The sequence below is a fragment of the Apostichopus japonicus genome, chromosome 2 (assembly GCF_037975245.1).
Source record: "Apostichopus japonicus isolate 1M-3 chromosome 2, ASM3797524v1, whole genome shotgun sequence".
NCBI classification, from domain to species: domain Eukaryota; kingdom Metazoa; phylum Echinodermata; class Holothuroidea; order Aspidochirotida; family Stichopodidae; genus Apostichopus; species Apostichopus japonicus.
The window spans coordinates 21935332-21957856 of record NC_092562.1 but is presented as its reverse complement, the minus strand read 5'-3'; the positions used below and the strand labels follow the sequence as shown (position 1 = coordinate 21957856).

The 22525-nt window shown below is 39.1% G+C and overlaps 1 protein-coding gene and 1 pseudogene across 1 annotated transcript in view; one reads left to right on the top strand and one right to left on the bottom strand.

The window, feature by feature from the left end:
- The first annotated feature begins 406 nt into the window (after positions 1 to 406).
- The window catches only part of LOC139982245 (sushi, von Willebrand factor type A, EGF and pentraxin domain-containing protein 1-like), a 41236-nt gene continuing 19117 nt past the window's right edge, over positions 407 to 22525 (top strand). Inside the window, exons 1-17 of the mRNA XM_071994901.1 lie at positions 407 to 1856; positions 10307 to 10562; positions 11381 to 11557; positions 11834 to 11998; positions 12421 to 12600; positions 12849 to 13028; positions 13558 to 13758; positions 14301 to 14549; positions 15861 to 16112; positions 16833 to 17024; positions 17909 to 18027; positions 18481 to 18550; positions 19094 to 19249; positions 19893 to 20111; positions 20449 to 20610; positions 21523 to 21684; positions 22243 to 22404. Of these exons, the coding sequence (XP_071851002.1) occupies positions 1209 to 1856; positions 10307 to 10562; positions 11381 to 11557; positions 11834 to 11998; positions 12421 to 12600; positions 12849 to 13028; positions 13558 to 13758; positions 14301 to 14549; positions 15861 to 16112; positions 16833 to 17024; positions 17909 to 18027; positions 18481 to 18550; positions 19094 to 19249; positions 19893 to 20111; positions 20449 to 20610; positions 21523 to 21684; positions 22243 to 22404 (3550 nt within the window). The 5' untranslated portion in view covers positions 407 to 1208. The remainder of the gene's footprint in view (positions 1857 to 10306; positions 10563 to 11380; positions 11558 to 11833; positions 11999 to 12420; positions 12601 to 12848; positions 13029 to 13557; positions 13759 to 14300; positions 14550 to 15860; positions 16113 to 16832; positions 17025 to 17908; positions 18028 to 18480; positions 18551 to 19093; positions 19250 to 19892; positions 20112 to 20448; positions 20611 to 21522; positions 21685 to 22242; positions 22405 to 22525) is intronic.
- Positions 10140 to 10212, bottom strand: LOC139957780 (U2 spliceosomal RNA; annotated as a pseudogene).

Genomic DNA, 22525 nt, shown 5'->3' with positions numbered 1-22525 from the left:
ATCATTATTATGGTACCGAATTCTCCAATAATTCTAACCAACATGGAAGGGTAATAACACGGCAAATGATTGTATGTTATTGCCATGCGATGTAATAACCGATTCATGCCTATTTGATGTGCACATTAAGATGGTTTTGGTTATATTTTTCGGGCAAGTCGTTACAGCCCCCCCCCCCCCCAAATAAAATTGGTCTCCTACGCCTATGGCCCTTATATAGTGTCAATATTGTAGGCATACACATTGGTATATTGAAAATTGACATATAGTCAATAGAATAGTTTTATGACATAATAACCTTTGAGCGCCATCTTCTTTTTATGTCATGTTTTTTTTTTTTTGTTATATAAAGATCTTTCATAGTGCATACATGCTAATGTTTAATCAAGTGTACTGAATCCTTGTCACACTCTGACCTATCTTATATCCTAATTGAAATGTTGTTTTACCGTTGTTCTTTTACCACTCTTTGACTATAGTACACTTTATGTACTGGTATCCTACATCACGATAACCCTTGTGTACACCTGATTAATCTAACAACTACCGGAGGTTGCTGCATGTACGGTCGTCCGGTTTACATTATCATAGTAGATTTTCACGGTGAAAGAGGTCTCATTTACAGTTGACCAAGCTTATAAGTCGCATAACTGCTTCCAACAAATCTACGAACGAGATCGAAGGCAAAACGTGAACGAAAAGGACAATTTTCCGCCAGCTACCTCATTGTAGGCACAATGTGACTTCACGCAGTGTTTATTTACAGAGCCAACGGGGTGCACAGGTGAAATATCCCTCCAATATGCCTAAACCTTGTCGCAGCCGTGGCGTTTCTCAGGTGTTTGTCTTCTAAACATTGACATAGAACAGCGATTATTTTGAAGAGAATATATTTAAATAAAAAAAGAAATGCTATGAATAGCTTCAATTATTCTCTACTTAAGGATCATATTTTGAATTTAGAACACGATTGAGCTAATGAGTCGCTTGGATCACCACGTGAGTCCTCGATGCGCTGACGAACGGAGGAGAAAAAGTTCTACAATCAACAGTCAACGATAGGTGTATACTATGCAACGGTGTTATGGAGGAAACTAAGGGAGCCTTTGTGATCGGGTTTACTTCGTAGACGTGTAGTCTGCAAAATATAATACTTGATATTATGAAATATTCACAATTATTTTGGTGATCTCTTGGATTATTTCAAAATGGCGGGCTGGCGTCGTATTCTGACATTCCTTCTTTCTTTATCTCTGTTTTCCTTTTCATTCGGATTCAGTTTACCGCCATTTTCATCTTTGGACAGAACGGTGCAGACGATAGGGGACACCAATCAGACGGCGTCCTCGGTAGCCGAATCGCGGCCAATCCTGGGGTTAGACGATCATCTAGCTCAATTGATTGGTTACAATCCGATCAGTCAGAGAGAACTAGAACTGGACTACTACCAAACACTTTGGAGACATGCCGACGTCGGCACAAAGACCAACAGTAGTTCCAAAACGGAGGTCCTGGGGGCCCTCCTTAAAAAACATGTCCATAAATTAAGAACCGTGCCAGGTAATCAAGTAGAGTTGGTCTTCCTCGTTGATAGCTCTGCAAGTGTAGGAAGGGATAACTTCTTCAACGAAATTAAGTTTGTGAAGAAATTGTTGGCAGATTTTACGGTGGCGCACTGGGCGGCGAGAGTGGCAATCATTACGTTTTCGTCATCGCATAGAGTACACGCGGTCGTCGATCAGTTACGGAACCCATCTACGGAACAACACAAATGTTCCTTACTGAATGACGATTTACCTACGATCACGTACGTTGGTGGAGGAACCTATACAAAGGGTGCCTTCCTGGAAGCACAGGTGAGTGTATCCCATTGTGAGTGCTTGATGAAATATTATATAACTGTTATGCACATTGTTCGTTTGTAGTCTTTGTGTATAGAGAAAAGTCATGACGTTTCGATAAGAAGGGCCTATTCTATGAAATGTATAGGGTAATTATATCAAATCGATAAACCTGCTATATGTGGGGGCTAAGTTGTAAACTGCGCCAATATTAACACATGGCATCGGTCAGGTACTTCCCGTTGTTTGTATCCACTTACACCCCACCCTAAATAATTGTAGCCCCCCCCCCCCACACACACACATAACCCCCGCGTCCCCACCCCACCCACAATCAGAACTATAAAGTTTATAACTTTCGATCGCTACTCGTGACTCCCAAGGGGTAATAAATCTATTTACTCGTATTAAACGCACTGTTTACGTAAGAAGGATCATTTTATGTATAAGATTACATTTTTGCGTCATGAACTCTAGATGCCTTATACCTGTAACAGTTTCGATGTAGTATTGGCAACGATGCATGCGATCGTAGTCGCAAATACATTTTGCGTTCCCCGAAAGCAAGAAAAATCAGAAACAGAAGAAAAAGACGAGAACAAAAAAGAAGAAGGATAGATATATTTCAAAGCAATGGTTTTGACAGAAGGCTGATGTAATGTCATAAAAAAGAAAGTAAATTCCGAAATTCACCTGTAAAGAAAAGCGACATATTTTACGAGTTTTGTGACAGTTGTGTTGTTTTTCTTTGACATTTTACCCTTTACGTGTCACTTTCACCAAACATGGTGCGAGTAATTCATAGCAATACAAATATGTATTGACAAGAAAACGGACCGGTTTGTTTTTATATTAAAGGGATGTAGTGATTTTACTGTAGTCTATGTACGAGATCTGACGATAGGAACGGTTAACTCTCAGGTAATAAATTATAAGCGCTTGAGTGAGCCTCGATATTTGTTTGTTCAGTTTCTCTTCGTGATCTTATTGCCATAAGTATCAAAGATCGTTGGCTTAAAGTAACTGGTTACTGATTAAACTTTTTTTCCAAATACAATTTTACTAAGAGTATGGTACTACCCGAACCATCCTTACCCCAGTCCCCTACCCTGCCTCACAGACACGCAAGCATAGCACCCACGTACCCAACACCACCGACCCATTCCCAAGACCTATTCTTCATTCGTAACTTCTGATTGTTCAGGATTCCTTGCAATGCGCATGCCCACGAAAGGAAATGACTTAGTTGCTGGATGCTCTGGTAACTGACTGCAGTAAAAGTGGGGGTAGCTAGGGTTGCAGGGGCACCGGCTCAAGAGTGAGAGCTGGCGCCCTTCACCGTTACTTCGTCTAAACTGCACTTGGCGCAAAGCCAAATCTCGTAATATTGGAGAAAAGGCACGAAGAAAAGGCCAGAATTGGTGCTGAATTGGGCAGGCGTTTGTCAACTAGAAAAATCGTTGGTTAGTGAAATCACATATGAGATTATAATATAGGCATGTTGGTACTCAAACAATTAGTCATGCAAAAACATGACAGGCAGTTGTTTATCCCGTTCACTGTATACTGACCGCATGGAAGACATATAAACATAAGCTATTCAATGGCAATATGTTGACGGTATACGTCAGCTCTATATGAATTCTCTATTTCTTGAGTCATTCGGAAAAGAAACTAAATAACGGAATATATGTGACATCGAATTAGGTAGCACGGTAGATACTATCACTAGAGAGAAACTTGATGGTGTACGAATGACGTGACCAGTCGCTTTAGTTAATATGCTAGACCGTGGTAAGATGATGCTTAGAGCGAAGCCGTTTGCTGTCGATCAATGCTCACCAATTAATTCCTCAGAAGAAAAACCAAATAGTGATATTCTGAAAAGATGACTGAACTATACCTATCCCCTCAATCCGTAAACTTTATCAGCGACTTTGACCTTCACCGTAAATTGAACCTTATCCAGATCTCTTGGTTTTCCTGTTACCATAATTGATTATCAATATCTAACATATCAAACAGTAGTCAGAGAGTACTGCACTTAGCTATACACAGACTCAAATACTCAGACTGCACAACTATAGATGTAGATATATCTTCCTATAGGAGCAACTTGTTTGCGTTCGTTCAACAAGTTAACCCAAATCTTCATTGTTTCACCCAAAATACAATTTTGCAATTGATAAAACAAAGACACTCTCCGATTTTTGAATGTTAATGAGCAAAGGATTGAATGATTTCAAGACGAAAGTCACTAATCGTTTTTCACCTAAATAGTTTTCTTTCAGATCAGTATATTAAAGTCATGTAAATAGAAATTTCGGAAAATTTCCCCTTATTTTTTTTTTTTGGGGGGGGGGGTTGGGGGAGCTTTATTTCATTATGTAGAAAAAGAGTTGATATTAACCAGGTTTACAAACTACATTTTAAAGGGATTTAAGAATAAAAAAGAACATAAACAGATTTCTGAATATCAGCTAACAAAGCTGCTTTCAACTATAGAGTGTATAGATAAACCAACGAAGCATTTAATTCTTTTAATACGCGTATCAACCCCTCCATATACACACCTTGAGTTTATTTGGGCTATAGAAAGATGACTACACACACCCCCTTTAAAGTATAATCCATCCATATTGATAAGTTATTGCCTATGAGAAAAGTGTGCTGAAAACAATTTTATGGTGAGAATTATCCGTTTCTTCTGTAAATCTTTACATTGTGAAATATATCTGTCTAGTTTGTTTTGACCAAATTTATGACGGAAGCCGGTTCTTCCCGGAGAGATGCTCTGTGTGTTGCAGACTTGTAGTAAGTCCGTAATCTTGTTTTCTTGCATAGTTTACCTGTACTCCTATGGTGCGCGTAATGTGCCATAAGTCCTGATATCGACATATTTCGAATGAAATCGACATATGTTGGTTTCTCGTGCTCTGATTGAAAGAAATCGGCATATGTAGAAAAAATTGACATAATTATATCGAATTGATTAGACATATGAGTCGGTTTCTTGTGCTCTCATTTGACCACCATGGTCACCTGCCGTTTTCTAGTGCTCCGATTTCAAGAAATCGACATATGTCCATTCAAATTGAGTTTTGTCGGTTTCTCGTGCATTGATTGGACGATCATTGTCACATGCCGTTTTCTTATATATATGCCGTTTTCTTTTATATATATATATATATATATATATATATATATATATATAAATATATATATATATATATACATATATATATATATATTTGCAAGAAATCGACATATGTCCATTCAAATTGACTTTTGTCGGTTTCTCGTGCATTGATTGGACGATCATTGTCACATGCCGTTTTCTTATATATATGCCGTTTTCTTTTATATTTGTCATTACTATTGTCATGTTGTGAGACCTTCAATAAACATCATTGCATATATGTATATATATATATATATATATATATATATATATATATATATATATATATATATATATATATATATATATATATATATATATATATATATATATATATATATATATATATATATATATGCAATGATGTTTATCGAAGGTCTCACAACATGACAATAATAATGCCAAAGTGACGTATGTCAAGCTGTTTTACATGTCCCGTTTCCTCCAATTATGACAAAACTCGAGGACACTTTGCACCTGTTGTAGAAAGACTTATAACTTAAAAGTGTATGTCCATAAGGGAACTTGTCATATTATAACGAAGGTTTCTAAGAAATTCAATGAATATAGTCGAGTCACTGATCCCGAGACGTCGAATGTTGATGGAGAAACGTCAGACATATCTCAAATGTTCCAGTAATTTTGCTAAATCTGTAAAAGAATTAACAAACACGGAACAAAGTATACCTCATATCGTTTACTGACGGAATACATAAGTACGGTTTCGCAAGTTATGCTTCAGTTCATATATCACTGGGTCAAGTTTTGCAGATGCTAAAAGGTATAATTTTGTGTGTAGTGGCAAAGAGGAGGAAAGTGTCATTTATCCATCCTCGCATACAGCTGCAATCCTGTTTTGATGTAAGGGTTTGGATTGAGGGCAGGGTTAGTGTAGCATGATCACAAGCTTAGTTTCCTTATAGAGTCTGGCATTGTGCTGGCCAGAGAGGATTGGGCTGCTAATTGTTCAGGTTTTCACGTGACCATGTGCCCTCCTCGCCCACCCCAATCCCCCCCCCCCCACCTGACTCAGGATCTCCCGCCAATGGTGTGGTATGGTTACATGTAGACAGTCCTGATGTAACGAAAGAAGAGTGAGAAAATGGGGACAAGTTTGGCATGATGACGTGTTCACAGTTCTTGTAGCAGGGCTCATGTACATATCGCATGTGTTCACAGTCATGTTACAAGATGGCTGGCTGGATCAGACTGCGGGTTTGCTATAGGAATGTCGTTGTACTGTTTGGGATACGTTGAGATCATTTCTGCTTTCCGAGTCATCACTGATAACCCCACCCCCCCCCCCCCCCGCCGCCAAAAACAATTTATTATATAAATTCTAAAAAGCGTTGTCATTTGAATTGTTACTTATATGTGCAAACATTGTTACTCTTTATGTAACAAAATGCAATGAATTCGTTTATAAGTCAACATCATTCCCATTAACCTAACTTAGGTTCCATCAAAATTTAAATTTCTCTGTCTTCACGGTTATCTTAAATTTGGAAATACCATTCGTCCATTACCAAGAGAATCTCTACTGATTACTTGGACTGTTGATACGCATTTTATTCTATACTATAACTCACACACATACACAAAAAGATATATTTTTACACTTTGTTTAATTAATTTGTTTAATTATTTTTTATATAGGCCTATAATAAAATATATAAATATATATATTCTAAAATTATTGTTTTATATAGGCCTATAATAAAATATATTAATATATATTCTATATAGTTTTATATATTTTTACATATTTTTTTATTACTTACAAAATGTGCTATCGGAATGTACTTCACACCCATTTGATGCGAAAGGTTTAATGGTGCGTTTTCTGTCAAAGGACAATCCCTTTAACTTTCATTTGTTATTATTTGAAACGGCCAATCACGTATCATCAATGATAGACGTCTTCACTTACGTTATGAACTAGATCTCTTAAATAAATAAATGCAATATGATACGACTTTAGATCTTTATAACCTATTTTTGTCTTTCCATTATAACGTCCTCCCCCTTTAAGTTTTCAATCAGAAGATCCCTGCACGCAACAAAATACTGATTCTAATCAAAGATTGCTGCACCAATGACGAACAATGTTTCGTAATAATTGGCATCAATATTGTAAAAGAAAGGGAAAACGATTTGTTTAAACTGGCTAAAGTTAGTTCGTACTTTTGAAATAGAAAAAAAAGACAGAAAGAAAATTAGACAATGACAGTCATTTCTTGTCTTCTGTGACGGAACAGAACCCAAAGCTAGTAAAAACAAGCTGTTTTTATCTACAGGAAGCAACTATCAGATATGGTGCTTAATACATGTATAACGATATCACGGAATGAACCTTCACTTCCACAACAGGATGCGTTTAATGGAGCTAGGGTTATTCTTGTCTTACATTGTATAGTATATATCACAGTTTACTGTGGCCCAATTTTAAGCTATCAATGTTTGTGGCTCCTAATGTCTGTCTGCATTCTTTCCTTCAAGAAATAATTTTGTCCTTTTTGCTCTTTTTTTTTTGGGGGGGGGGGGGAGTTATCACTTGAAGAAAGTGTTTACCTACGCTGACCGACTTATTTAAGAGTATCTTTATGCAGAATTGTAGGCTTGATATGCAATCTTCCAAGAAAAGAAAACAGGAAAAGAAACTTGGGTGCTAAGATAATGTTTCTCTAGCTGTTCCGGCTTTCAATATATCAAAACTTAAAAAAAACACATTTTATAAAGTACTCCTTGAAGGATAAATTGATGATAAAGTGAGCCCTTCGGGGAAGGCCAAAATGTAAATGTTAATCGATGTTCTAGTTAAGTTGTTATAACTAAATCAACTACGTTGTTAAACCTACGTGAATATATAGATACAGTGAACTATTTTGTAGTAACCTGTTTACAGTAATGATTGAAGCACTGTCATGGAAGGAATACCACAGTATTGCAGAAACACCAGCACGCTGCACTGTTACTTTATACAATAATGAAGCAACACTTGCCATGGTACACAATCAAGTTTGCAATAGCTCAGTACATACAGTCTTGATGTAAATACGCAAATGTTGTGTTAATAAGAATTATAACACTACATTAACGCAGCAACACCATCACGCTACACTGTTACTTTATACAGTAATGAAGCAACACTTTCCATGGAACACAATCAAGTTTTTGATAGCTCAGTACACACATGTGTCATGATGTAAGAACGCCAATATTGTGTTAATAAGAATTATAACACTACATTAACGCAGCAACACCATCACGCTACACTGTTATTTTATACAGTAATGAAGCAACACTTTCAATGGTACACAATCAAGTTAGCAATAGCTCAGCACACACAGTCTTGATGTAAATACGCAAATGTTGTGTTCATAAGAATTATAACACTACATTAACGCAGAAACACTTACACGCATAAAGTAGTGTATAGTTACACTGCCATTTTAGTAGTTATAGTACAGTGATTCAACAGCACTATCATCAAGTAGTGTTTTAGTACCGTATACAACAGTAATAACGAGACACGTCCATGATACACTGTCCTTTCTTAATATGTTTGTAAACAAGTATGTAAGGCAATGCACTATAGTAACTCAGAAACATTATCATGATGCACTATCATTTAAACTCTCAAACACGACGAGACAGTTGTTCGGGGCGGTTGCAGTCCCGGGACAAGGGTTAATTAGGGGTGCGGTAAGATATTGGGTAACGAATAATGGGTTCTCATTTTTGTAACATTCTTAAGCAAAAAAAAAAGGAGACTTTCAAGAGGGGGACCAGGTGAAAATAATTGTCCCGATCTCATTCCCTACCCTAGACAGCACAACTGCATAAAACATAAAATCCACTTTTCGTAAAAGTCATTCATCGCATGTTTGCATAGGATACTTTTTAAGAAAAAGTCGCCCAGGAAAGAACCTGGGCACGAAAACCAAACTACTGAACGACTGATCCGCTTCCAACCCCAGTCACCTTGCATCGGGACTGTGACTGTGTGATCATCGTCAGGTGTGCATCACCAGGCCGTATAGGATACTTTTTAAGAAAAAGTCACCCAGGAAAGAACCTGGGCACGAAAAACAAACTACCAAACGACTGATCCGCTCTCAGCCCCAGTCCCCTTGCATCAGGACTGTGACTGTGTGCCGTATAGGATACTTTTTAAGAAAAAGTCGCCCAGGAAAGAACCTGGGCACGAAAACCAAACTACTGAACGACTGATCCGCTTCCAACCCCAGTCACCTTGCATCGGGACTGTGACTGTGTGATCATCGTCAGGTGTGCATCACCAGGCCGTATAGGATACTTTTTAAGAAAAAGTCACCCAGGAAAGAACCTGGGCACGAAAAACAAACTACCAAACGACTGATCCGCTCTCAGCCCCAGTCCCCTTGCATCAGGACTGTGACTGTGTGCCGTATAGGATACTTTTTAAGAAAAAGTCGCCCAGGAAAGACCCTGGACACGAAACCAAACTACTGAACGACTGATCCGCTTCTAACCCCAGTCCCCTTGCATCGGGACTGTGACTGTGTGATCATCGTCAGGTGTGCATCACCATTCCCGAAGGGAGCAGATACTACACATAATCGTATAGGATACTTTTTAAGAAAAAGTCACCCAGGAAAGAACCTGGGCACGAAAACCAAACTACCAAACGACTGATCCGCTCTCAGCCCCAGTCCCCTTGCATCGGGACTGTGACTGTGTAATCATGATCGTATAGGATACTTTTTAAGAAAAAGTCACCCAGGAAAGAACCTGGGCACGAAAACCAAACTACCAAACGACTGATCCGCTCTCAGCCCCAGTCCCCTTGCATCGGGACTGTGACTGTGTGATCATCGTCAGGTGTGTATAGGATAGGATAGGATACTTTTTAAGAAAAAGTCACCCAGGAAAGAACCTGGGCACGAAAACCAAACTACCAAACGACTGATCCGCTCTCAGCCCCAGTCCCCTTGCATCGGGACTGGATAGGATAGGATACTTTTTAAGAAAAAGTCACCCAGGAAAGAACCTGGGCACGAAAACCAAACTACCAAACGACTGATCCGCTCTCAGCCCCAGTCCCCTTGCATCGGGACTGTGACTGTGTGATCATCGTCAGGTGTGTATCACCATTCCCGAGGGGAACAGATACTACACATGATCTTAGCCAAAAGGCCGAGAAGCGATAGGATAGGATAGTCTGATAATTTGTACCGACACAGAATCTACCTCCTTATATATTGCTATAACTGTGTTAATCACATGTTTTTCTTACCTTTAGTCCGTACTGAAGTTTGCTAGGGCCAACGCCACCAAAGCTGTCTTTCTGATTACGGACGGCTACTCTAATGGTGGCGATCCAAGACATATTGCAAAAGCATTGCAGAGAGATGGAGTCGAAATCTTTACCTTTGGAATAAAGAATGGCAACGTTCAAGAGTTATTGGATATGTCATCAGAACCACTGATAGAACATTGCTATATTTTAAGCAGTTTCGAGGAATTTGAATCACTGGCTAGACGAGCTTTACATGAAGGTAAGTAATTATAGACTTGGGTAAGAACATTGATGGTAGGTTAAGGGTTACCCAGTAGGAAACATAATCGGTAGAATCATATGAATTGATAAGAGACGGGAGAAAACGATGCCGTAAAAAATATGATGTAGGACGAGATGTCACAACCTGAGGCGACAGGGATAATATGCTAGACAGGATGAAAGGACACGGGCGCTATACATGACTGGCTACGAACGTCATCAGAGGACGCGATACGGGAAGACTCGAAATACACAACGGCACCAAAGGAAGCTAATTAGCGTGAGAGAGCGAGACAACACGACGCGACATGAAGAGAGATAGTGTCGCGAGACATACGGTAAGACGATGCAAGACATGACGCGATATCGAACAATAAGACAAAGGACGGGACGACACGAGACGGAAAGGAGCGACAGGAGACAGGAAGAGACATCACGATGAAATGTGTCAACACGAAACGATGTGAGAGGACGAATAGGGGCCATGGCACTGGACGAGACGACACGCGAGAGAGAGAGAACGCATACTCGTGACATGACGAGACGACACGACGTGAAAGACTACGGACATGACGAGACGCCTCAATAAGACACGGCAAGGAACAGCAAACTAAACAGAACAGGACGAGATGACGTCATGTAAGTCAGGACATGAGGTGAACAGCGTGACACTAAATGAGGCAAGGAAGGTGGTGATTTCTGAGTGTTTCGTGTCTAAACATGAGAAAATCATGTTTAAAATACGTTTTTTATTCCCTTTTTGTTCCTATATACTTTTATAATTCTATCGTACACTCCACGTTCGATTTATTTCAGATTTAGAGGAAGGCGCTTACGTGACAGAGGAACCGAGTAAATGTCGTTCGTTATGCATTGATGGTACTAACTGTTGTCACGAGGAAGCCCTTTGTCGGTGTGGGACCCACACTGGCCAGTACGAATGTATCTGTCCAGCAGGTCACTATGGGAACGGAGTAGGGAATGACTGTAAACGTAAGTTAAAATATCTCGGGGAGTTTGTCTTTTAAAATATGTTACACAAGGTTAAACAGTGGTCACACAATCTCAAACTCGGACTGTTAATTTTGAAAATATTTATTACTTGAAGCAAGTTAAACTTGTTACCAGTACAAATCACCTATTCTTTTCGTTATGAAATCCTATCAATAGTCGCGCCACGATGGTGTGAAATCTTTATTGTTTATACCGAAATGTCGTCGATATTGTAAGAAATACGTTAAAAACTTGTTTTGTGTAATTAATTCACAGCTTGCCCAATGGGGACCTACAAACCCGAAAGAAAACCAGGTGGTATCAGGACGTGCCAACCCTGTCCCGACCAGTACCAAAAGAGTCTGCCGGGGAGTGACGAAATCGGTGATTGCTATTGTGAAGAAGGTTTTCGATCTGCAAATGGAAATACGCGATGCGAACGTAAGCTTTAGTTAGAAATACTGTTCTTTCCAGCGATTTCGTTTTCTCGCAGCCTTTTATTTCTCACCACGCAACATTACTGCGCATGGGCGGAAATATACAAGTTGATTAAGTGTAAAGATAGATGCAAATTACTACAAATTACTATATAGATATATATATATATATATATATATATATATATATATATATATATATATATATATATATATATATATATATATATGAGTAGTTGTATATCTCAGTGTCAATGTAGTCAAACAAAGGACTCGTCTAAAGATTCACATAAAACTTGGGCTGATGTTGTTATTGTCATCAGACAGAGGGACTCAAATTAATTCTTCCTCACTTACAAAGGTTGTTCTTTTTTTCTGTTGTTCCCTCTCTTTACGTCGTTTGTGACATTATATATTAACTTTCAGAGATTCGCTGCCCTAGTCTGCTTCGACCGGAACATGGACAATTCTTCTCGAATAGCTGTGATAATTCCGTGAATAGCGCATGCGCAATTGCGTGTGATCAAGGGTACGAACCAGTCGGTGACATAATACGTTTATGCACAGAGTCAGGTGAATGGACTGGAACTGATTTCCAGTGTGTAGGTAAGTTTAGTGGTAGAGATGACATCAACATAAATATGGTTAACTCTTCCCTCTCCCCCCCCACCCCCTCACGGTCAAACTTCCTCTTTTACCCAACAACATTTTATCCTCTAACGTATAAGTGCACCCAATGTACATGGCTTGATCAGTTTGCACTTTGGGGAAAGAAATTCGGGAATAAATGCAGTACCATATCAACCTACAATTTTAGCTGTAACTTTTTAAACCTTTTTTTTTTTCTTCATAAGCGAAAATGTGTGATCCTTTCCCTAATCTTGAAAATGGTTTCGTGAATTGCACGAACAATCAGTTTGTGTCAGGAACAATCTGCACATCACGATGTGAGCCTGGTTACAGCCTAGTCGGAACACGTGACCGGAAGTGTCTTCCAATCGCACAATGGGACGGACTAAGCGCTTCTTGCATACGTGAGTATATAGTTACATCTGATGAACATTATCAACCTGAAAAGATTTGTAAACATTTTCTAAAAAACGATTAAATTGCTCAATTTTGGCAAGCAAGTTTGTATATTTCCCATAGGTGAAATTATAATTGGGTGAGTAAATGCTTCATCTGTTCAAACCAAATAAAATGATAATTACTCTTTTTCTTTCCTCGAATTTCAGCAAGCCATTGGATCACTGCCATATTTTGTAGATTATTATACTTTGCTTAGAAAATATTTTACTTAATAATATTAAAATACCTTTAGTTTTGGGAGTAAATCATCACTTTTCTACAAACTATCACCTTGATCAAATGAAAACGCCATGACGAAATTCTTTGTAAGTGAACATAATTCTCTTGTGTTTGGTCATTGATGCACTGGATCGTTTTGCTGCAGGTGTAAACTCAACTGCAATGAACTGCCATCTGATCGAATAACTATATATCTCGCCATCGATATTATTGATTAAGACTAATCTAAGTCTCTGGTTTTGTCATATTTTTCAGCTGTAAAATGTGAAGCATTGGACCCAATCGCTCATGCCAGGGTTCTACCCAGGAGATGTACTGAAGGGATGGTCCCTTATAAAACCGAGTGCAAGACAGTGTGCTACAAAGGGTACACAAGGATTGGGGCCAGAAAGATCAGGTGTGGTGCTGACCGACAGTGGACGATACAGGATGGAGTATTAAGATCTAAATGTATTGGTAAGGATATAACAATCTTTTCTAATGTTCTTATTGTTAGTTGTCGCTGTTTAACACATAATATTATGTTATTGAGAAAGTATTAATGATAAGGGTCGTTTATACTGTACATAGAGATTGGTATTATTTTTTTGATTTATGGCATACCCAATTAAGTGTAAGAGCTTTTAATTTAACGATTCCGTCTGGTAAATCGATCTAAGGTAAACATGTGGTAGGTGGGATGCGGGTGATATGTAGGTTTCAATCCAAGGGCGGATTCGTGTGGTACTATAGTTGGCGTGCTCAGAACGAGACACCACCGAGTTCAAGGCGCCTATAAGGGCCGTTAGGTTGGGGTACAGAAAATGCCGATGCCAGTTTCATCCGATTCGCCGAATACACAGCTTGTTTTCATGGCCCCAGTGCCGCCGGTTTGATCACTGGGCCGGTGGAAAATTTAAGGCTCAGTACGCCACAGCTACAGTCATGGGTTGCGACATGACTATCATAACAAGTTTTTCTAAGCATCTTTTTGTGTATACCCCCCTTTTTTTTAACAGACATAACTTTGCCGAATGTAACATGTCCTGCTGATATCGAAGTTGACGTATTACCTCACAGGAATTACGCTACTGTGAGTTGGGATGAACCAATCGCATCCGACTCGACGGGACTTTTGCCGAACCTCAAAGTCTTCCCCTCTGTCTCTCCTCCGTGGAATTTTCCGATCGGGGATAATACTGTGAAGTATTTGGCCACGGACCGGGCAGGAAACTCAATGAGCTGTTCATTTACAATCACTGTCTGCGGTAAGTGTGCATGCAATGCAGGTCAGAGCATGCTTGCCTGGATCTCAATAGGCGGCCCGCGGGTTATACACCAGGCCAGCGAAATTTTCATTCCTTATCGCCAAATACAAAATTAGTCGGTCCACAGTCATGTTTTATCATGTTATACTTCTCCCAAGGGCGGCGGAACCGGGGGCACAGGGGCACGTGCCCCCCCCCCCCCACTTTTCCTCAGGTTAAAAATGTGCCCTTTTTCTACATAAAACTTGAGGTGTCTCAAGTTAGCAAGAGGCCAGGGAACCAGAATGAACACTCGAGAAGGGCCGTTTCCGGCCATCTGAGGGGTTTGTAAAACCAACATTTTTCTTGTACGCTCCGCGCCAAACCGATGGTGGCGCTCCGCTCAGGTAGTCGTGCATACAACTTTGCAAATCCTGGCTACGCCCCTGACTTCTAATGAATTTCTGTGGGTCAAACTCAAAGCTATTTGGAATGGAAAAATTTGTTAAGATATTAACAAGAAATAAACTCTAATTCGGAATATTCCTACATTAGCAACTAGCATGATTTCACCTCATTTTGTCTCAAAAGAAAACTTGTTCCTTGTTTCCCAATTTGCACATTGGATATTGCAGTGCTAGTATGCATATTTTCCTTGAGGGGGGGGGGGGCGTTGATGGAGTGATGTGTATACGCAAATAAGATAATACAATAAGAGTTATAAAGGGTACTAAATATAAGGCTGCGTGAGTCCAATCGAATTTCTGCAAAGTGCCCTTTGATGTCGGTGCCCCCCAGATTAAAAGTGCTTCCGCCGCCCTTGACTTTTCCTCCTCCCCTGGGCCTCCCCCTCAATGCCTTAGTTGTGAGAACCCAACCGTTTTACCTTATCTAGTGCTCAATCTATATCTATAGTGCGAAATTGGTTCTTTCTGATCCTTGTATTGATGAGACAATGAATCAGATTAAAAGAAAACCCCGTTGGAATTTTATAGTTGACAATAATTAAGCTAAGAAACTACACATCGTTCTAGGATTTTAGTATCATTGAAAAACGTGGGGAAAATATATCAAATTAACTCCAAAATCTACTTGTAGAAGAAATGGACAAAAAAAAAGACTACCAGCAAAACAAAACAAAACAAAACACAAAAAGCGACTTCAATATATGGCCAAACCTTGTTCTCAAACACAGTTCCCAAACACCAGTCCCCTTTGATATTTTTTAGTTATCCAAATAACATATTGTTATTTGTTTCTGTTGTTGTCGTCGTCATCTATGTTGTTGTAATGAGGTATTGTTTTGTATTTATTTTCATTTTATCTTCACAGACAATGAACCACCTCTAGTTACGTCATGTCGATCTCCGAATACCACGTATAACGATATTCCCCATCTCCAACCATTGACAGCGGTAGAGTGGGCAACGCCGATCTTTTCCGATAACTCTGGTCAACCAGTCAATGTCTCGTACTCTCACAGGTCCGGAGAGATGATGCCTTTAGGATCCACTACTGTGGAGTACATAGCATCGGATGCCTTTGGTAACGTTAAAAGATGTATCATCCAAGTCACTGTACAACGTAAGTATTAAGGTTTAGCTAAGATAGGTATACAACCACCAATCAACTTAATCACTGTCAAATGAGTTATGAAAACCATTTTTTCACTTTCTGTCCCTAGCTCAACTCTTCTCCCCCAATCTCCCTTCCCCTCCCCCCCCTCCCCACTCGTTGGGAGACGTACATGTCACTCATGCGCACCTCCGCCACAAAGAAGAGTGACGCCCATGCATGCGTTTATATTTTTCATTTTAATACTGCAGGGTGCTAACGTTCTCACAGTCACCACTGCGTATATTTATGTTTGACTGATATGTTTTTCTAGCATAGTTAAGACCAGTACATAGTGTTAAGAATATGAATAGTTGTAGGCGGAGAGGAAAGAAAAGGGTGAAGAATTCTGGTTAACAAACTTATTTTCTCTTATTATTTTACGGTACAGGCGCGATGATGATTATATGAAAAGATATGCAAGTTTACTCACCCACCCCCCCTCCCCCTTACCCCAGGAATAATGTTATACGCTTTGTAATGAAGACTCTATACTATCGCAGGTCAGGTTCATCAGATTAGAAGGTACAATATTCCTCTCTTTCTCTCTCGATAGACATGTTAATTCCTCACGGTTCTTTACCCACGAAAATACAATTCTAACTTGTATATCATATTTACCTCTTGTGACGTACTGGATAACGTAACCCTTTTCACATGTAATTATTCTTCATATATTTTGCTTTTCAGGGAGGGTCTGTGAAGCTCCGAGAAGACCTACTTTCGGATCGAGAGAGTGTGTGAGGTACCTGAATGTAGGTCTAAATTGTACACTAAGATGCAATACTGGATACGCGTTCTCTGTGGATACGCCTACTAATTACATATGTTACCCTAATGGGTCCTGGTCACCACATCCAGTACAACACAGAGAGTGTGAAGGTAAGACAGTGTTCCAATCGTTAACCCTTTATGTGAACTTAAAGCTCGCCAACCACCCCCCCCCCCCGCCCCACCAATCTCAGGTTAGTGTGCTCTTGTCGTACAGTAGCACATTTAGGAACAAGTCTAGCCTTAAGAATGATGTACACACAATGATCAGATACCAAATACTGTTATATTTTGCAGCTATTGAAACAATGTTGAAAAATTTTGATGTTGTATTACATAAACATGTTCTTTATGTGTGTACTTTAAATTAGGATTTTGTGTAATATTCTGTCTGCGAGTGGAGAAGGGGGTGAGCCCCTCACCCCAAGAAGTATACCAAGTTGTACCTCTGGCATGGCCTGTATCGCCGCTAATGCCATCCATATAAAAGAATAATAATTCTCTCATATGTTTATCTTAATTAGAGACGCGTTGTGTACTGATGAATGTTGTGTAATATCAATATCAACCCAAATTTCTGGAAACAACTCTACATTATCATTATGCAATTACTGTTTGATACCTATCGGAACCGCCAAAAAAGTGAAAGAACTTTAAGCGTATACTATTGGTGAAGCAATAACTCGAAGACTGGCTTTACTGTTGTTTACAAACTATCATACCACGCGGAGGTCCGTGTACAGCTGAGGAGCCTCTGATTTTATACAATTATCACGCTTAATCAAGCCATATATGAACGGAGCTGGTACTGCGTGGTGACGTCATACACCATTTGCCATACCTGTTTTAATGATTATATATTCACTTGTCCCGTCTAACAAGGACGCACAAAATTTAGATACTATATAATTTAACTCGATTGACTTATATATAGTAATTTTATTTCCTCATTGCGTTTTTTTGACTGATAACGCCTGATTTGTATTTATTTCTAGTGACTTACCACACGAATCGAGCCACACAGAGAATAAGGTTATTCTACAAACTTCACAACTGTTCAGTGGACTTAGTCAATGATTTGGAACAAAGCCTAGCCACAACATTGTACGACAGGGTGAGTTAATTGTCCTCTCTCATTTGACCCATTCTCACAGTGACTGTCGAAACATGATAAACTCATTGATATCAGTCGCAAGATCAATGAAACATGTCCGTCCTAGAAAATTTACGCCGTGGTGGCGAGAGGATTTTATTTCCCCATTTTGCTTTGCCACACCCCCCAATCCCCCTTCCCCTCTTCACCCTTACCAAAATTGTGAGGTCATATCACGACTCACATGTCTGGAAGCTTACTTTTGACCAATTGATTCATTCATGTCTTAAATCCAAAGAATTTAGAGCTCATTTTGCAAGAAAACGGTGAATTTTTTGTCACGTAGAAATTCGTGATCATGTAACCTAAGGAACATATATGTAGATTATAAAATTGTAATAAGATACTTTAACATTTAACAAATCTTAAATTTTAGTTCATTTATAATTGTATTTGTGCCGTTAATGTTAACAGATCGTTGGATACTGCGGGGATGCAATGACGTGTAATGTCTCAACCGTTTCGACACTTTGTAATAAAAACGGTAAGAAAGAGTTGTCATTTTAGTAACTTTGCCACATTGCTTCGTCAGCCGATGAAGTAATCCTCCCAACCCAAACCGCTGAAGCAAGTGCATCTCAATAACATGAATCATCACTCTTTGAGTTAATATATGAAGGCTATTTCCGTTCTATACGTGGGTCTAAAGAAATAGGATTTCAGTCTTAGGTAACAAGTGGAATTAACTCCTTAAAATAACGATCATTCTAGACATTTTGGAAGTGTGAATTCTCACTTCTTGGAAATGACAGAGATGGTCGTGTAGTGTAGTGTATACAAATGTCTATAAATATAAATATTTTATGAATATGCTTTTGACCTATATACGCTAAATGTATACGGCTTTTCTTTAAGTATCAAACTATCAACAGTTTCTATTTATTTTGGCGAATATAAACGGAACTTACCAGTTGCTTTAAACTGTTAAAGGAGTATAGTATACACTGGAGAGTATTAACGGATAGTCAGTTTTCTATGCTTTCGTTTTTCTATCCTTCATGATTTTTCCGTTCTTCAATTTTCTCAGGAGCTTTGCAGAATTATCTAAATTCACGTCTCGCATCGGAAGAACGACCTAATGAACGTAATCGGGACATCCAGGGGCAACGGGGAGTAGAGTTGACCAGCGATATCTTCAGTGCTTTACAGGGTCCTGTCTTGGAAGTTTTGGTGTCGATAAATGGTGAATTTCACAATTCGTCACAAAATAAAATAATATGTATGCTAATGAATACCCTCAGATGTACGCATGGGGAATCATGTGACAAGACTTGCAAGGAGTAGAGGATTTTGTCTCAGCCTGGCAGTGACAAGAGGATGCCCACTAGAAGAGAGGGCCTCGTTATTGTCTAAAACCGATAAAGCTGCACATGAAATGCATGAATCCACTTTCGTCGTCATGCATCTCAAAATGAATTTAATGGGGAAAAATGAGTAACATTATTTGATGTTTTAAAGCCACTATCAGGCCCGTAACCAAACCCGGACATAGAGCCCGTTTCCTTGCAGATTCCTGCTCCCAGCCCTCCCCCCACCTTCCCCACCCCATGTGTGCCACCATTTACAGGACACGAGTAGTAAACCCACCTTAAATTTTTGGTGACCCTATACCTAAATTGTTGGTGGCCCTACTTAAATTGTTGGGTGGCCCTATACTTAAATTGTTATTGCTCCTCCAACTAAAATTTCCTGGCCATGGGCCTGGTTTACTTCTGGGCTATTTGTGAGCAATATCGATTATATTTCATTTAATGAATCGGATTATTGGACAATATAGATCAATCGGATCATATAGATGATCGATCAATCTTCTTCGTCTTCTACAGCATCTATAGGAAATGACTTGGAAGATCCTCATGGGGAAAAATTGGAGACATTACTACAAACTCTTCGTCAAATTCCGGAAAGATTACAAGAGGAGGCAAACAATGGTAGAATCGATTTAAACCCAAGGGGTGCTAATAACTCTCAGCTTCTTGTACTTCCGGAACAAACTAATCCTGTTTGTGGTGAAGGGTCTGTTCTTCACGAAACCGGCGAGTGTGGTAAGTTAAATGTTTCCAGATCGATTAAAGCATTAAAGCGATCATTGAGCTTCAAGGTGAGTGGTATTATTTAAATAGCATGTTAATGACATGCTATTTAAATAGATTAACTAAACACGAACTTATAATAGTCATCAATCAATCCACGTTAAAAAGTAGCTTTTCAATCTGATAGGCTTACCTCCATCTTAGAGGCTGCATAATTCCCTGTGATACAAATGCTATGCTCCAACTCGAACTTAATTCGTCATTATAAAGTGTTTATTTCTACGAAATACTTCACTATATAGATTTCTAGAAAAGGGAGCTGTTTTCCCTTTTTTTTTCTTTTCTTCAGTCCCCTGTTCTAAAGGTGCTTACTTTGACGAAAGAACAAAACATTGCACTGATTGTCCTATTGGAATGTACCAATCGCTGCCTGGGCAGATGTCATGTGACTTGTGTCCCTCGGTTACGTCAACGAGAAGACGAGGTAGTGAATCCAATGAAGACTGTCAAGGTATGACATATTTATCAAGATTGCACGCAGTTGGAATTTCAAATTTATTTAAATTAACTAGATACATTGGTCAACACAGTTATGAATGGTAATTGACCCGTGTCAATAACGTATAGTTTTCATCCTCTTACCATCATATTGCAAGCACTCCACGCGCACTACAGTACTGCGTATTTGCAGGAAATGCAGTTCTATAGTTTATACGGGAAACAGTATTTTAGGTACCACACCACAATTAGAGAAGTGCACATCCGCCTCCAATGTTAACCATTGTCGGAAAATAGCCCTAAAGACACTTAATGTATTGCTCATCCGGGCATTTTCTAAGTCATCACAGTTCTTATGTATGCTTGGATGTTGAAGAGGATGAAATCAACTACTGGTGGTCTAAATAACTAGAGGATTGATGGTGATTTAAGGTATTTTAGCAAATCTTTGGTGAAACAAGAAGATTCCGCAGCGACAGCTAGCAAATGGGTCGGGAGCACAATGATCAACTTAGAGCTCTCTTATAGCTCAAAATATGAACGTTCATGGTGGCAAAATTGGAGTCTGTTGTGATAGCGCAAGCCATCAGCTATCATATGGTGGGTAGGACATGTCCGTTGAAAACTTCTATATATGCTCTAGCGGCCTTGGAAAGTGACGAGCTTAGTGTGTAAGTCAATGGGAGCGATTAATTGCGGTGTGAAACCTTTATATAAGGGACAACCTGCAAACACTCAACTATTTGGTTCTCCGTTAACCCCACTAGAAACCAGATTCCCTTGACCATATTCAAAATTTAATTCTGCTTTGCGTCTGAGAATGTTTTTTTGAAACTTATATGGATAAATTAGTGTAACAAATCAATGGGAAACTCTTTGGGATTTATACAATAAAAGTGATGTATTAATAATTTCTCATTCACAGATCTTTGTACTCCAGGCTCGTTTTCCTCTTCTGGAGTAGAACAGTGTGAGAGTTGTGCCTTAGGAACGTATCAGCCATCTTTCGGGGCAAGGGAATGTATTCCTTGTCCAAACAATACCACCACTGTCAGCATCGGAAGTACACAGTCGGACGAATGTGCAGGTATTGATGTTTGTAACAGTATAGTCAATTCAAGAGAAAGGTGTCCAATTATTCCCACACTGTCAAGATCGGAGAGCCACTTAATGGCGTTGCTGTTATTAAGTTGCAGGGGGAATATCTCAGGTTTGTGGAGGCTGTGGTGACCAATTTTCATGTTGGTGAATCAAGAATTTCTTTAGATTGTCTGAGTGCAACAAAAAGAAACGAAAAGGCAAATACAACAACAACAACGATTTATTTACAATAAAAGACCTTAAACTTTCCATCATACATGTATTACAATGGAAAACCAAGTTTTCAGTTCAGACCAACCTTAACTTGATTCTGATGAAAAATTGTTGGGAATCTTATTGGATTTATTAATTACTCATAAATTACTCATCGTTATTATTATTATTAATTCGACTGTTGCATTGCTTTACACAATTAAGAATATTAGAAATTGAAAGGAACTATACGTTTGTAAATATTTGGACACCTAATGTAAACGTAATGATTTAGCAATATTGAGTCGGACTCTCTAATTAGTAAATACTACTCTCTCTCTATTATCTACAGCTCCATGCCAGCCTGGAACCATTTCATCCACAGGCGTGGAGCCCTGTGTGCCCTGCCCTGCTGGATCATACCAACAATCAAGTGGGGGCATGCTGTGCCATCCCTGCCCTAATAATGGAATGACCCAGTTTTCTGGTTCCGAATCTGTGGAATCTTGCAATGGTGTGTGTGTTATTCTTCAATTTCTTTAGATTATATGTCTGTTGCAGCATATATAAATAGAATTATTAATAGACTAGAAAACATTTTTAACTTTGCTAATTACTCATTGGGGCAAGTCTGA